At 44.6% G+C, this 14,496-nt stretch overlaps 1 protein-coding gene across 1 annotated transcript in view; it reads left to right on the top strand.

Moving 5' to 3' along the window:
• LOC147432304 (putative membrane protein At3g27390) overlaps nt 1-14,496 on the top strand; it is a 119,256-nt gene that overhangs the window by 95,898 nt on the left and 8,862 nt on the right. The window contains exon 9 of the mRNA XM_086492269.1: nt 272-515. Within this exon, the coding sequence (XP_086348395.1) occupies nt 272-515 (244 nt within the window). The remainder of the gene's footprint in view (nt 1-271; nt 516-14,496) is intronic.

Below are 14,496 nucleotides of genomic sequence, written 5' to 3'. Positions count from 1 at the left end.
ATGTGGAAGTAGAGAACTTGCTGAAAATACTAGCGGGGCCTTAGGCTTTCACTCCTTGACGATTACGTGTTTCTTCTATAGATGGCTGAAAGCTTATCTGATTTTTTACAAGGTTGGCATTGCTTGTTTGCAGCTCTTTTACCCCTTTAAATGTTTGCTATTGAATTTGTTGCTTAATGCATTGATGAGTATGGGGCATGCCTTTCTTCTATAGAAAGTATTATACGGATCTCTTTGTAAAATGTTGAATCCATGTTTCTGTTTTATACAGTTGATGGCTATGAGGTTACCATGGATAATCGGCCTCAAGAGCGAGTGTTTGACTGGTTTTTTGAGCCACTTTTAGTTTTAAAAGAACAAATTCGAGTAGCCAACCTGAAAGAAAACGAGGAGCTCTATCTATTGAAATATGTACTTACATGTGGTGATGTGAGTCGATGGAATGAGTGGCAAGCAACAAGCTTACTTCCCGAGGATGAGGTGAGGAAAGGCGAGTTGCTGGCATGGAGTAGAAGGTATTTATCCAACCATCTGTTTAAGAACTTTTTCAGCTTGCAGGCTATGATATCTTAGCACTGTGATTGCCCCAGAACATACTCGGGTGTGGTCCAAGATGGAGCAATTTATTTTTTAAACCTTCTGATAGAGACAATCAAATGTTTTGCTACTTAAAAATGATATGGTTACAAAAACAAACTGGAATCCAACACGAACTAGAACTGTATTTTATGTTCCATTTGGAATCGCTATGGAGTGAGTTGGCAAGATAAGTGCGCCATCAATCTAGTAAGTAGACTCGGTCAATGAAGTTGACTTGTAGTATTACTAATGAGTACCCCCCTATCTGCTCCTACATGCCATTGCCATGTATGTGAGGGTATAGATAAATTTTATGTGTGATTAGCTCTTTATGACTTGAAAACTAAGATCTAGATACTCAAACTGAGATAAAATGATAGATTATTTGAACATTGTGAGATAAACTAATAGATTGATTGATTGAAGAATGTGACAATAAGCTCCTTATATACAAGATGAAGATGTACATCTCAAGAAACACACCGTATCATTAATAGACGTTCTTAGACCAATAGACCACATCACTGAGCGAGTAGCCACAACCAATTGATGAACTCATAGAATTGAGATTGACTAGTAGACTGATTCATTGAACAATGTGACAATAGGCTCCTCATGAAGGAGACAAAGATGATTAATAAACATGTCCTTAGACCAGTAGACTACATCAATGAGTGAACAGCCGCAAATAATTGATGAAGAGGCACACTCGATTGGGGAAGGTATGTAGACAACTGTCAAAAGACGTCGCTGTTGGTGAAGAGGCATGTCCCTTTGCAGATTTCGGGGGAGCTTCTTGGGACACCAGTTTTATCACACAATTGACGCTTGATGCCTTTGAGAGTTGACGCGTTTAGAATTGTTTTTAAGAAGTGATTTTCAGAGTTGCTTTTGAAGGGCAAGGGTATCGTCAATTAAGAGGCCATAGAGCCATTTTAAACTCAATCTATGAGTGTGTGGTAGGACAAGTAAATTTTTTTGATAATAAGAAATACTGCCAAAAGCGCATGACTAGAGGGCCACTCTTGTGTTGTCTACGAAGTGCAAGTGTGATCTTTCCAGTTCTTTTCAAGTCTTACAGTTGTAGTTTTACGTGTTTTGGTGAGTCTTCCATGCATTGGGTCATTGCAGTGGGATTAGAGCTCAATCTTCTTCTTGTTGTCACAAGAGGGCGATCCTATTGGACGGAGGCAATCCAAATCAACCCTCGACTTCAGGAGAAGCAACAAATGGAACCTCATTGACGACTCCTGCTTAATAAAATCCTCTAGTTTCAAAGGCTCCCGGGACAATTGCTTTTGATGCTGAATATTTGGTGGACCTTGTTTAAAAATTGCATGCGGCTATTACTTTGGAGTAATAAGCACCTTATGTAGAAGGAGAAGATCATCGAGATCTTTATGAGATTGTGGGAACTACTTTACCTCGGTCGACACCTATTTCTCAACCCTGGCTTTCAGTTGCTCCAATCGATCCCCGTGTTTCCTCTATTCGGACATCTATGGGATCTCTACCTTCTCATGTGCCCTTCTACTGAATGCCGATTTTTCTTACTCCAGTTTAACTTCTATTGCTTGTCCTCCATAGTCCACTTGGATGGGAGTTTTTTACACCATGGCTAATGAGAACCCTATTCTGTCTCTTTCTTCAACCTCTATAGTTCTTCTACTTTGTCACCACCACTTGCATCCTTTTATCCTCCCATGTCCGTACCCTATCCAATGTATTGTGACCCTAAACCATTTAAAGGCGGCGGTTCCATGGTCAAGTTTGATACTTTTTGAGGTATTCAAGACTGACCAAACGCTTTACAATTTATCCAATAGTTTAATGTTGTCTTTAATAACGGCAATTTCGTGGAAGAGTCTAAACTTTCCATAGTTGCTGGTTTTCTCAAAGAAGTGGTGGAGTGCCCTTATAGCTTAACCTTACTCTCCAAAGGCTTGGACATAGTTTAAATTTGCTTTTGCCAAAAATTATCTCACTGATGCTTTTGAATTAAAGATTTTCTCTGCTTGGAACCAGTTGATGTTGTGATACTTATCATTAGAAGTGGTTTTCGGAGTTCCTTTTGAAGGGCAAGGGGTGCCTTTAAATGGCAATAGAGCCATTGTATACTCAATTTAATGAGCGAGTGGTGGCGCAAGGTGTTCAAATTCTTGATAATAAATAAATATAGAATTGTCTTGGGGGGCGCTTGACTTGAGACCCAACACCTACTCTTGGGCATTGATGACATGAGCAGGGATATCATAGTTGTTGTCCAAGCTGTGCACAATAAAGGTGATAACATTCTTCTTCATGTTTGGACAAGCAATGAATTTAAAGTTGCATCCAAGTAAGCTTCTTTAACATTTTTGACTATGCCTTCTCTAAAAGCATTTTCAAGTGAATAATTGTTTGTGTTTTTCTATTTTTGTAGAGTGGATCACGGTATGCACAAATGATACACTGGTTCAACACACATGGTCTAGATATACAGGGGCTCTCACCATTTCAATACGATCTAGACTGACCATTCATACGCCTCTCACATAATGAGAGGAACTCAATCCTCAACTAGATTTTTTGACAATTAAACAAGTTACTAAAGGAATGGCTTGAGGAGTAGTAGCATTAAGTAATGCTTAGTTAGGGCATATCATTTGACCCACCGAACAATGACTCACCAAAACACGTAAAACTACAGTTGTAGGACGTGAAAAGAACTGGAAAGATCACACTCGCACTTATAGATGACACGAGCAATGGAGTTTCCTCTCTATAGAGGCTTGTGATAGTTGTGAAAGTAATCCCAAGGTATATTTACCCCCTCGACTCAGGCTCTGGCTAGTGTGAATAGGGCTCTTTTCTTGATCTGTATGGACGTATGAAAAATTAGATTCTTGGTTTTCCCAAGGGTCACTGTGAGTCCTCCCTTGGTGCAAAACTCATCCAAGGCTTGCAAACGGAGCAATAGTCCTTGCTCATAGACGAAGACAATATCATTATCATACTACATATATGATTATGAGTACCTCTTAGATCCACGCTTGCGTCTCTTGCTCGAAGAACGTACTGTGATATTTGTAATCACTTCCGACGATTGTTCGGACGGAAACAAAGAGATAACTTCAAACTTCACACTTTAACCTTTAAACACTTGAATAAAAGATAGAGAAGAGGACACGACCTAACGGAGTTTCGAGCCAAAATGCATTGGCTGGCACCCCTTTCGATATTCTTTATTATTGACTTGCAAAGGTACAACTCTTGTTGGGTCCAAATCTTCCAGGTCTGCATCCATATGCCTGAAAGAATAGCCCTAGGGGCACTTATAAAGAGTACATGGGTTGCTAAAAGCAAAGCCCCCAAAATCATCACTTCTAAAAGCATCCTATCCAAAAGCAGTGACCCCCCAAAACTTAAACAAAACTGCCAACAGCCTAGCCAGTAGGATTCGCAGAAATCCGTATTATCTGCCACGTGGCATGTCAACATAAATCCCGGAAGATGCCGTAGTTTGCCACGTCATCACTGTAGTAGAAATTGCAGAAGATCCCTACTGTTTGCCAGGTCATCGCCTTATTACGCATTGTGTGTGCCCTTTTTTTAATTAAACTTGGCCCCTTGGCAAAACTTCATAAGTTGGGAGTGTGTCAGTTTCTTTTTACTTCAATAACTTGGGCCCCTTGTTGAACACCCATAAGTTGATACCTCTTCTTTCTCTAGGTTTTAGGGCCCTCGGCCGGAATCTGCAAAACACAGCCGAGTTAGTCCTAGACCCGAAGGTCACTCAAATGCTCTAGTGATGCAATGCCACATAGAGAGAACTGTTCAAGCTCAGAGGATTCTGGCTTTGACCAAGAGATTGGCATGGACCACCTTTCTAGGGAGAGTGAATCTGAGGCAGGCAAAACAAACGAATTGGACCGATGTGTCTATGACCTTGACGTAGAAACCCTAACCCTAAAACTTGTCACAATATCTCGTAGATGTAGAGGCAAAATAGAGGAAGTGAGAGTGGATAGCCTTGCTTCACATCTATAGTGCTAGCAATGGGCTTTGAGGTGCCTCTTGGGAAGCGCACTTGACTTGTCACCTGCTCGCACAGAGAGTATATCCCCCAAATCATCTCTAGTGGCATAGGGAGTAAGACTATGTCAAAGGATCCGTGGAAATCCACAAAGTAGCAATGTAGGTGCCTCTGTAATCACTTTTGGCGAGTGATGTGACAAAAGACACTGTAACAGACTTGGACACTCCAAGTCAAGAATCTACTGCGACAACACAAATAATCACTTCAAAACAGTTCACAGTTCACAATTAATTCGACACTGGCTCGACAGAGTTCCGTGCCTAGAGATATTGGTCCCAAAGATTGGCGCCCCTTTCGGTATTTCTTTTTGTATTAATCTGTGTTCGAAGTACAAGAGTGCAGGTAGGCGCTCACTCTCAGACTCTGCGTCCAGATGCCTTTGAGTTGTGAGGCCCTGCGCACATATTTAAAGATTACAAGGGATGCTAAAAGCAGAGCCCAAAAGCTGGTGAATCAAAAGCTTTTAAAAATAAAGCAAAAGAGCTCTCTCTCAAGCTAAGTGGAGAATAAAACAATTCCCCAAAAAGCCCCCAGCGTACAATAAAGCTGGCCCCTAAAAGCTACCGTAAAAATCTACTACCACGTGATCAATCGTACATTGCCCGTGAATTACGCCGCAAAATGCAGAGGCTGCCACGTCAGCATTTCTCTGCAAGGAATTTAACTACGGGCCTGTTTTCAGCCCTAGGGGTAGTGTGTGTGTGTGTGTGTACTGTGTCCACCATGCCACGTCACTGGGTTGTGACATACCCCCCTCTTGAAAGCATTGTAATCGCCCTCGATTACGCCTGCAAAACAAATAGAGGCCATAAACTGTCTTAGTAGGCACTGATTGTTAGTACCGACGCACTAGGAACGCACATCTAGTCACATCACACGACATTGCAGGACATCACTTGACATCACAGGACATCACATGACAAATCACATTTAACATTCATTCGGATCTTAGACCATGATTTATCGGCAATGCAATTAGCAATCGCATCTAGATCCACACAGGACCGCATAGATGCCCGATTGACTAACCCCGATTGCACCATGTCTATTCGAGATCATTCAGACCAAAATGCTGCAATCATTTCGTCTATCAATTCCTGCCCTTACACAAGTCAAGAACAAATCAGTTTCATATTAATCTGGGATTCCATTTCATAAAGTCATACAACAGAATATTGTCAGCTCTCAATATCCCTGAAGCTCAAAGAGACATCAGTGACTCTAGTATTCCAAAATCAAGGCATCTGTTGACAAAGAAGCGGAGTAACTCCCCTCATGCATACCCATTGCACCAGATCTCCGCCCAAGCTGAATTCGGGGTTCCATTTGGAATAGACTATGCTAAACCAAAAGCATCCAAGTAAAGTTTCACAATCTGAGGAGTATCTGCTAGGTCCTCCTCCTCCATCCACTTCGCATCCAATGCAGGATAGTTTCTTGAATTTAACCAAGAACTGCCTTCGGACTTTACCTTTATTCTTTGTGTCCTTATGTGCCAAAATCTGTTCAAGAACAAGGATCTCCTCGTTTTCTTCCACTTCGGGTTGCTCATCGGGCTCCCCATCATCAGGCACATCACCTTTAAAAGATTTCAAGAGACTCACATGGAATGCATTGTGAATCCTCCAAGTGTTAGGCACTTTCAATTGGAAGGAGACATTAATTGATCTTTTCGGAGATCTGGAAAGGTCCGTAGTATCGTGTACTAAGCTTTGGAAAAAGCCTCTCCTTTCCCTTCTTCTTTCTTAGGCGTGCCTTCTCAAAACGTAAGTGGACCAATCATCCTGCTTCAATTTCAAATCGCGACGATGGCGATCCGCTGCCTTTTTCTGTCGTTCTTGAGATTTCTGCAAAGCCTCGCGGACCTTGGCAAAAGCCGTGTCTAAGTCGCGCGTATACTCATCCGCTTCAAAAATCTTATCTTTCGTGCTTAGGAAGGGTGGAACCTTCGCAGCACCTTCAACAATCTCAAATGGCGCCTTCCCTGTCGAAGTATGTATCGTGTTATTGTAGGCAAATTCCACCAAGGGTAGATACTTTTCCCATTGAGTCTTTTGATCCGAGATATAAGACTTCAATAAATCTAAAACCACTGAATTGGCAATCTCAGATTGCCCGTCAGTCTGCGGGTGGAACGATGACGAGAACTGCAACCGCGTGCCATTGTTCTCCCAAATTGCCTTCCAAAACAAACTCGTAAATCTGGGGTCCCTGTTGGAGACAATCGTCTCAGGCATGCCATGTAATCTGAAAATCTGGGCCACAAAAAGTCTCGCTTAGTGATTTGGTTTGATTGTTTTCTTTACTGGAATGAAATGAGCCTGCTTGCTAAATCTGTCAATAACAGTCCAGATACCATCGTGACCACTCTGTGTTCTCGGGAGATGAAAAATGAAATCCATTGCAATACTTTCCCAAAGGCGGGTCGGTATGGGCAAACGTTGTAACAATCTGTGTGCTTTATGCTTGTCAAACTTGACCTTTTGGCATACCAAGCAACTGCGCACAAACTCGTCCACATCCTTCTTGAGTCTCGGCCAAAAGAAGTATTTCTCTACCCCTTCAAGGTGATAGCAATGCCGCAGTGACCCGTAAAAGGTGGATAGTGGCATTCGGTCATAACCTTTTTCCTCAATAGCTGCGTAACGCACAACATGGTTTTCCTCATCATGTAGCCATCCCGAATGGAATATCCGGCTACTATCTCCCCAGCCTGTATCCGTGTGAAAATGTCTGCAAAATCTGTATCTGTGGCATACTAATCGAGCATATCCTCAGAGCTCCTATGATGTATCGCGGAAATAGCTAGAAGCAACGGCTTCCAAGACAAAGCATCTGCCAACAAATTCTTCTGTCCCTGCACATGGACAATTTGGAAGTGAAACTGTGACAAGATGTTCGCCCACCGCATCTGCTTTTCCGATAGTTGCTTCTGTGACAAGAAGTAGCGCAAACTCTGATGGTCTGTAAAGACAGTAAAATCCGCTCCGAGTAGGTAGTGCCGCCAGTGAGTAAGAGCATGGATAATCGCCAAAAGCTCTCTCTTATAAATCTGTGCTATCAATTCCGGCCTTGAGAACAATCGGCTCTCGTAAGCAATGCCATGGCCTTCTTGCATTAAGACCGCACCCAGACTACGACCACAAGCATCACAATATACTTCAAATGACTTCTGCAAGTCCGGCAAAGTCAAAACTGGTCCTGTAGTCAATTTCTCTTTCAATGTCTAAAAGGCAGTCACCTCTGTGGGTCCCCACGAGAAAGCGACTTCTTTCTATGTCAAGATATACAAAAGGGAAGCAACCTCTGCAAACTTTCTAATGAACCGCCCGTAGTACGAACACAATTGCAAGAAGCTTCTAACTTCATGGACATTCTTCAAATCGGGCCAATCACGGTAGTCTCTATCTTGGCTGGATCCATCTGCACTCCGGCTGTTGACACAATGTGTTCCAAACAGTTTATCTCTGGTAGGAAAAATTCACTTTTCTTTGCATTAATCACTAACTTGTGATCTTGTAATGCCTGAAAGACCTGAAGCAGATGTTCTCTATGTTCTGCCTCATCCTTGGAGAAAACAATGATGTCGTCAAAGAAAGTGCCAACAAATAGTCTGTACTCTCGAAAAATCCTGTCCATCATTCAGTCAAATGTCGTAGGAGCATTAGTTCGGCCAAAAAGCATCACCAAAAACTCAAATTACCCAAAAGTCGTTCGAAAGGCTGTCTTGTAGACGTCTCCGTGCGATTCGAATCCGATGATATCCACTTTTCAAGTCGATCTTGCTAAAGCACGAGGATCCCTGAAGTCGATCAAGTATATCATCGATTCTAGGAATCGGAAATCAGTTCTTGATGATGATTTTGTTGAGAGCTCTATAATCGATGCACATTCTCCAAGATCCGTCTTTCTTTAAAACCAACAACACAGGAGAGCAGTACGGTCAATGGTATGATCTTCAGGACGAGTGGGTGGTAACTCGCCTGCCAGGCCCTCTGAGAAGCAATCGGCATGAGCGTGGAGAAAATCTTGGCGTTCTTTATCAAGTTCATACATACTTGTCCTATCCTCATTACTCAACTCTTTCAAAAAGAATGAGTAAACAAACAGATTGGATTTCAAAGCTAATACAATCGGGACAGACTTGTCCTTAAGTTTTTCATCGAGTACAATGGTTCTACCCTTCTCTGTGGTCAATGTCGCTTTCTTCGTCCGATAGTCGACCACGGGGTTGTTCTTGTGGTACCGGGGAATTCCCAAGAGAACATCACAACCTTCCAAAGGCATTATGTAAAAGTCCTCATGCCTCAAATACCCCTGACAATGCAACTGAAGTTTGCGAATGATAGGTGTAATGGCTACGTCCTTGCCGGGTGCCGCTAGAACTACCTCTGCAAGTGGTCCCATCCGATCGGGAGTGATCTCGAGCCGTGCCTCCAATTCCGGTGAAATGAAGTTGACCTTGGCTCCTCCATCAAAGAAGATCAGGGCTTCTTGGTCTTTCACTTTGCCCCAAGCTCGGCAAAGTTCTGTACTCTCGTCCATCGTGCTGGGATCAGTACCCACGCAATCTGGAACCAATCCTGTTTTCATCTTGTCTTTTCTTCCACGGTCCTCAGCTGCTCTTGAACTCTCAGGCCTTTCGTCGTCCTTGTCGTTCTGTTCTTTCTGTGCCCTATTAGGGCACTTCGCGGAGATATGCCGAGTTTCCCCGCATCCAAAGTACTCCCCCTCCTATATGAAGCGAGCCCTCTCTTGAGGAGTAAGCTTGGGTCGTGCATCCTTGTCTTTCTGTTCTGGGTTGCTCTTTCTCTTTCTACTTTCATTTTTCGAAGTTTGTTCGGCTCTTTGCGTCATGATCTCATCTGTGGGGTAGGTCGGACTACCAGAGTGAATGGCAAAACCCCGTTTCGCATGACTCATCAACTCCTGAATGGAAGCTATCTTTTGTTCCAAGCGGTGATCTCGGATCTCTTTAGGTAGACCCATGGTAAACCGCTCAATCTGGTCCTTGAACGAGGTCTTCTTGAATGAAGAGGCGGGTAGAAAAGAGCTTTAGAATCTCTCGCAATAAGCGTCCACTGTATCCTTCTTGGTCATCCGAAGATGGTTCCAAGCAGTTCGTATATCGCGTTCATACTCTCGAGTGAGCCATGAAGAAATAAAAAGCCTTTTGAATTTCAGCCATTTAAGTGGCACTGTCCGAGCATTCCCCTTAAAGTAAGAGGTAGCTCTTCGAATCTTAGAGTGCTCGAATTGCTGTATAAAAGACAAAGCCTTCGAAGCATGTCTATAACCAGAAAACATGTCAAATTTAATTGACTGTCCACCTTCCTTAAACTCTTGGACTTTCTTGCTTTTGTCTTCTAGAAAGTCATACTGGTTGGCTTTATAAAAATTCTTCTTCTTTGCGTTAAAGTTGTTGTCGTCAGAGTCCGAACTATCTGAAGGCGAGTCCTCTGTAGAACTGTCAACCACGGGGCGAGATTTAGACTTCTTTGCCTTTTTCTTGCCCTTTCCGAAGCTTTGCTTTTTGCTTCGCTTTTTGCCTTTTCTGTCTTCTTCGTTCGAGTCAGAAGAGCTAGAAGAACTGTCAGAAGAAGAAGAAGAAGAAGAAGAAGAAGAAGAACTGGGTACTCCTTCAGACTGACGACCCGAATAACCCAGGAAGTCAGCGCCTTTCTTTTGCTTTTTGTCATGCTTTTTAGCTTTGTTCTGTCCTTTGTGTGGAAGTGAAGGGGCTTTTTTTTGGTGGTGGTGGGGGGGGGGGGGGGGGGGGGGGGGGGGGGGGGGGGGGGGGGGGGCGCTTCTTTTGCCTCCTCCTCGGGGCAGCAGGGTTGTCCTCGTGCGGCGTACGGGACGATTCGTATGTTCCGTACCGCACCGTACGACTTCGTACATGACTCGTTCATTTTTTTTTTTGTTCCCCCCCCCCCCCCCCCCCCCCCCCCCCCCCCCCCCCCCCCCCCCCCCCCCCCCCCCCCCCCCCCCCCCCCCCCCCCCCCCCCCCCCCCCCTTTCCCCCTTTTGGTGGGTGCAATCGTTTCGCAATTTCGATAGCATTTGACCAAGAGCCCAATGGTTGCATTGGCTCAAAGAACCATGACCTATGCGCGGCGAGGCTCGGGTGGCGGATCTACTATGGCCGGCACCACTTTGGAGATCACGATTCTTCTTGTTTCGAACATTGCCGTTTCCAATGTCCATGGACAAATCTTTCATGTTCTAACTTGTAAGACTTAAGTTGCAAGTACTTAGTACTAAGTACTAAGGTCTATGTCACGACTCATATGATCTATCATGTTCTAACTTTTGAGTTTGAAAACTTCTTGGTTTAGTCTCTCTTGTAATGTGTAAGAGGTATGGATTTTTTTCTGCATTGTACGTTACGTCAATGTACGCCTTAATTCTTTTAGTTCGATTAGTACTGCACGTCTTCGTACGTGTACCCGTTGTACGTGACCGTACGTGTCAACCTTGCGCAACAATAATAGCCAGCATCAGCCAGAAGCCAGGGCGCTAGAGAAATGAAATGAAATGATATATTAACGTCTACAAGAGGCCAAAATGACCTATGAGACCAACTGATTACAATGATGAGTCTAGTACCAAGTCTGGGTACAAACAAGAAAACTACAAACAAAGAAATGATAGGAGTGCTACGGACTCCTATGGGTGGCTGGTAGGCTGAGCAATGGTATCATGCCATAAAGGTACAGAGTGGGGATAAGTGTCACCATGATACAATATAGCAGTAGCATGAAGCCTATCCCGATCGACATTCTGGGTGTCGTGCTAGAATCCTGTGGATCCTCTGCCGCAATCTCCGCCGGTGCTGCGTGGCCCCCCTCCTCAGTCGCGGTCGTCTCGATCTCCCTAACTCTATAGCTCGATCAATGAGAGTACCGCTGATGTGTGTATGGGTGGGAACCGAGCTCTCTGGTGGTGGTGTCCCCTCTGACTCTGTGGTACTCAGACTGAAGAAATCTGAGATGCGTCTCTGGGACTGTCTCTGTCTTTGCCCATTCAATAGAGCGTCTCTATGTCTCTGAATCTCAAGTAGGAATAATCCGAGACATCTTTGATCCTGATATCTCATGACTCTGTCTAACGAGTCAAAACCATCTCTGAATAGACAATGAAAGCGTCCCCGTATCTCATAGTAGATTGTGCAGCGACATATGTAGTGAAACTCTGTCTCTGGTTCTGCATGGCATAACGGACATATCCTACTGTCTGCTGGTATGCCTCTGAATCTACCTGTCTCAATCCCAAGCTGGTGTGAAGATGTGTGAATCTGGCCAATAGCACATCGTAACCTATGAGATAGATGTGTGTCCATGTAACTGGGCCGTGTGACAAATCCGTCTGTCGTGAGTTGAAGAAGATGTTCTCTATAGAAAACCCTCTTCGTACCCAACTCCCGTGATGGTTCTATCCATGTCCTCTTGCTATCAAGCTGGATAAGATCCTGCCGAATGAGTCTAGTAGTCTCCATCCGTGTAAGAGCCAAGGATGGTGCATCAAGAGAATACTGGAAAGGGGGCAGCCTGTCCATGCTGAAACCATGCCTCTGAAACCATGAGCTCATCTGTGCATAGCAACGTGATGTATCTCCCTGTAATGCCAGCTGTCTAAATGACTCGAGAGCAAGCTTGGCATACCTGTCCCTGGTGGTGTCCCATAAGCTGTGTACAAATGATACTGATCTGGTGAGTGCCTCAACCTCCATAGGTGGGGCAGCCAGCTCCGCTCGTATGATGTCATGTGGGACTGAGGCCTTGGCTCTAATCAGTCTAGAAATCATAGATATCAGGGGTCTCTCCATATTAGTCCATCCAGCACTGTCAATAGACAGGCCCCAAACCTGAACCGCGTAGTGCATAACTGAAGCGACCAAAGTATCGAAAAGCCAGAGCTTTGTTCGAGGTTCCTGGAACTGAACTTGCGAACAAATCCTCTCTAAACCACCTAGGGCTGCATAGGCACGAGTCAATCTAGTGTCTGCTGCCACTTTCAGTGTGAACCTCGGTCCACTAAAGACCACCCCAAGATATGTGTATGCATCAGTGTACTCCATACTGTCCTGTCCATATGTGAAAGTAGGTGCTGATCTCCTAACCCACTGTGGCGTGGTATTAAATACCATGACCTTGGTTTTACCAAGGTTGACAGACAATCCACTATCCTATGCAAAACTATGCAATGCGTCCAAATGTCTCTGCATACCCTCTGGCGATTCTGATATCAACACGATATCGTCAGCATACAATAAAAGAGGGATCCATGTCCCTGCAAGCTGTGCACCTCTATCTCCTCCTCTGTCAATATAATCAGAGACCCCATCAACATACATACCAAATAAAGTAGAGGACAGTGGGCATCCCTGTTTCACTCCGATGGTGGAGTGAACTATGTCGGATATCCCCTCTGATGTGCGTACATGACCCATCACTGATCTGTACAATGCCATGATCCCCCACATCAGCTCTGTGGGTACCCCCAATTCCATAAGCCGGTGCATCAATCTGGCCCTCGGCACTGTGTCAAAGGCTTTGCGAAAATTCACAAAGCTGCAGTATATCCGTCTACCATGTGCTCGACCCTCCTCAATGATAGCCCTGAGTGTAAAGACATGATCTAGTGTGGAGAAACCCCTTCCGAAACCAGCCTGCCCAGGTGCTCGTATGCCCATAATCTCTGCCCAACTGCTCAGCCTATGCTCGAGGATGGATGCATATAACCGTGCCAATGTGTGTCCTACCATGATAGTACGGTAATTCCCCGGCACTGTGGGGTCACCTGTCTTGAAGATAGGTACAATAGTAGATAATCTCCAAGACTCAGGGAGACCCTCACACATGACACGGTTGAATAGCCGTGCAAGCATCTCTGCCAACAAATCCCCAGCATGTATAATGTGCTCTACTACCAAACCCTCATGATCCTGTGCCCTTCTGGTCTTGATCCTGTCAATGGCCTCCTTTACCATCTCAGCGGTAAAGAAGGTGCTTGTAGCCGGACATGGCTGTGGTGGGTCTGGTAATGGTGGTTGTCCAGGTATAGTGTATAAAGATGTTGCATACTGCCCCCATATCTCTGTAGAAGTAATCACTGGTGGGGGAGACTTTTCATGGAATAGACGCCAAGCCTCTCCTGAATCTCTACTAAGGAAGAGCTGATATAAATCTTGCTCCATCTGGACCAAGAAAGCTCGCTTCTTCCGTCGCACAAGTCGTCGTGTAGCAATGCGAGACTGTCTATAGGTGATCACTCCCAATGTAAGGTCCCGCTGTATCTGAGCTCTCCTCTGTCGACACTCCTCATCATACCAGTTGTTCTGAGGCATGTGCCCAGAACGACGTCTCTGCCCAGGCTGAGTGTGCGGATATGCCTCTGTCGCTGCCCCATGTAATGTCACTGTCAGCATAGATGTGATCTCCTCCACTGTGTATACTGGCTCTGATGTGCATAAAAGCCTACGTATCTCCTCTACATATACTGAGTCAGTCTCTGGTGTAAAAGTATAGCGTGTATGTCCACCACCCCGTGAGGCCTGAGATGTATTGTACTCAAAGGAGACTGATAATGTTAAAAGTGCATGATCTACTGCTATCCCAACTGGCCTGGGCCCCACTGTGAAATCCTGAATGTGAGAGATAAAGCTCGGATGTGTCAGAACATAGTCTACAGTGCTGGACCCATGTCTATGTGGAAAACAAGTAAAACCTGTAGACAATGGGAAAGTCGTTAAGCCATTCAGTATGGCTAAACTGTGAGTAGTCGTCATCTCTCTCAGGTATCTCCCATACTCTGTATGCTCTTTGTCGTGTGAGCATC

The sequence above is a fragment of the Adiantum capillus-veneris genome, chromosome 20 (assembly GCF_014529385.1).
Source record: "Adiantum capillus-veneris isolate H3 chromosome 20, ASM1452938v2, whole genome shotgun sequence".
Classification (NCBI taxonomy): Eukaryota; Viridiplantae; Streptophyta; class Polypodiopsida; order Polypodiales; family Pteridaceae; genus Adiantum; species Adiantum capillus-veneris.
This window is presented reverse-complemented; position numbering and strand designations above follow the sequence as displayed.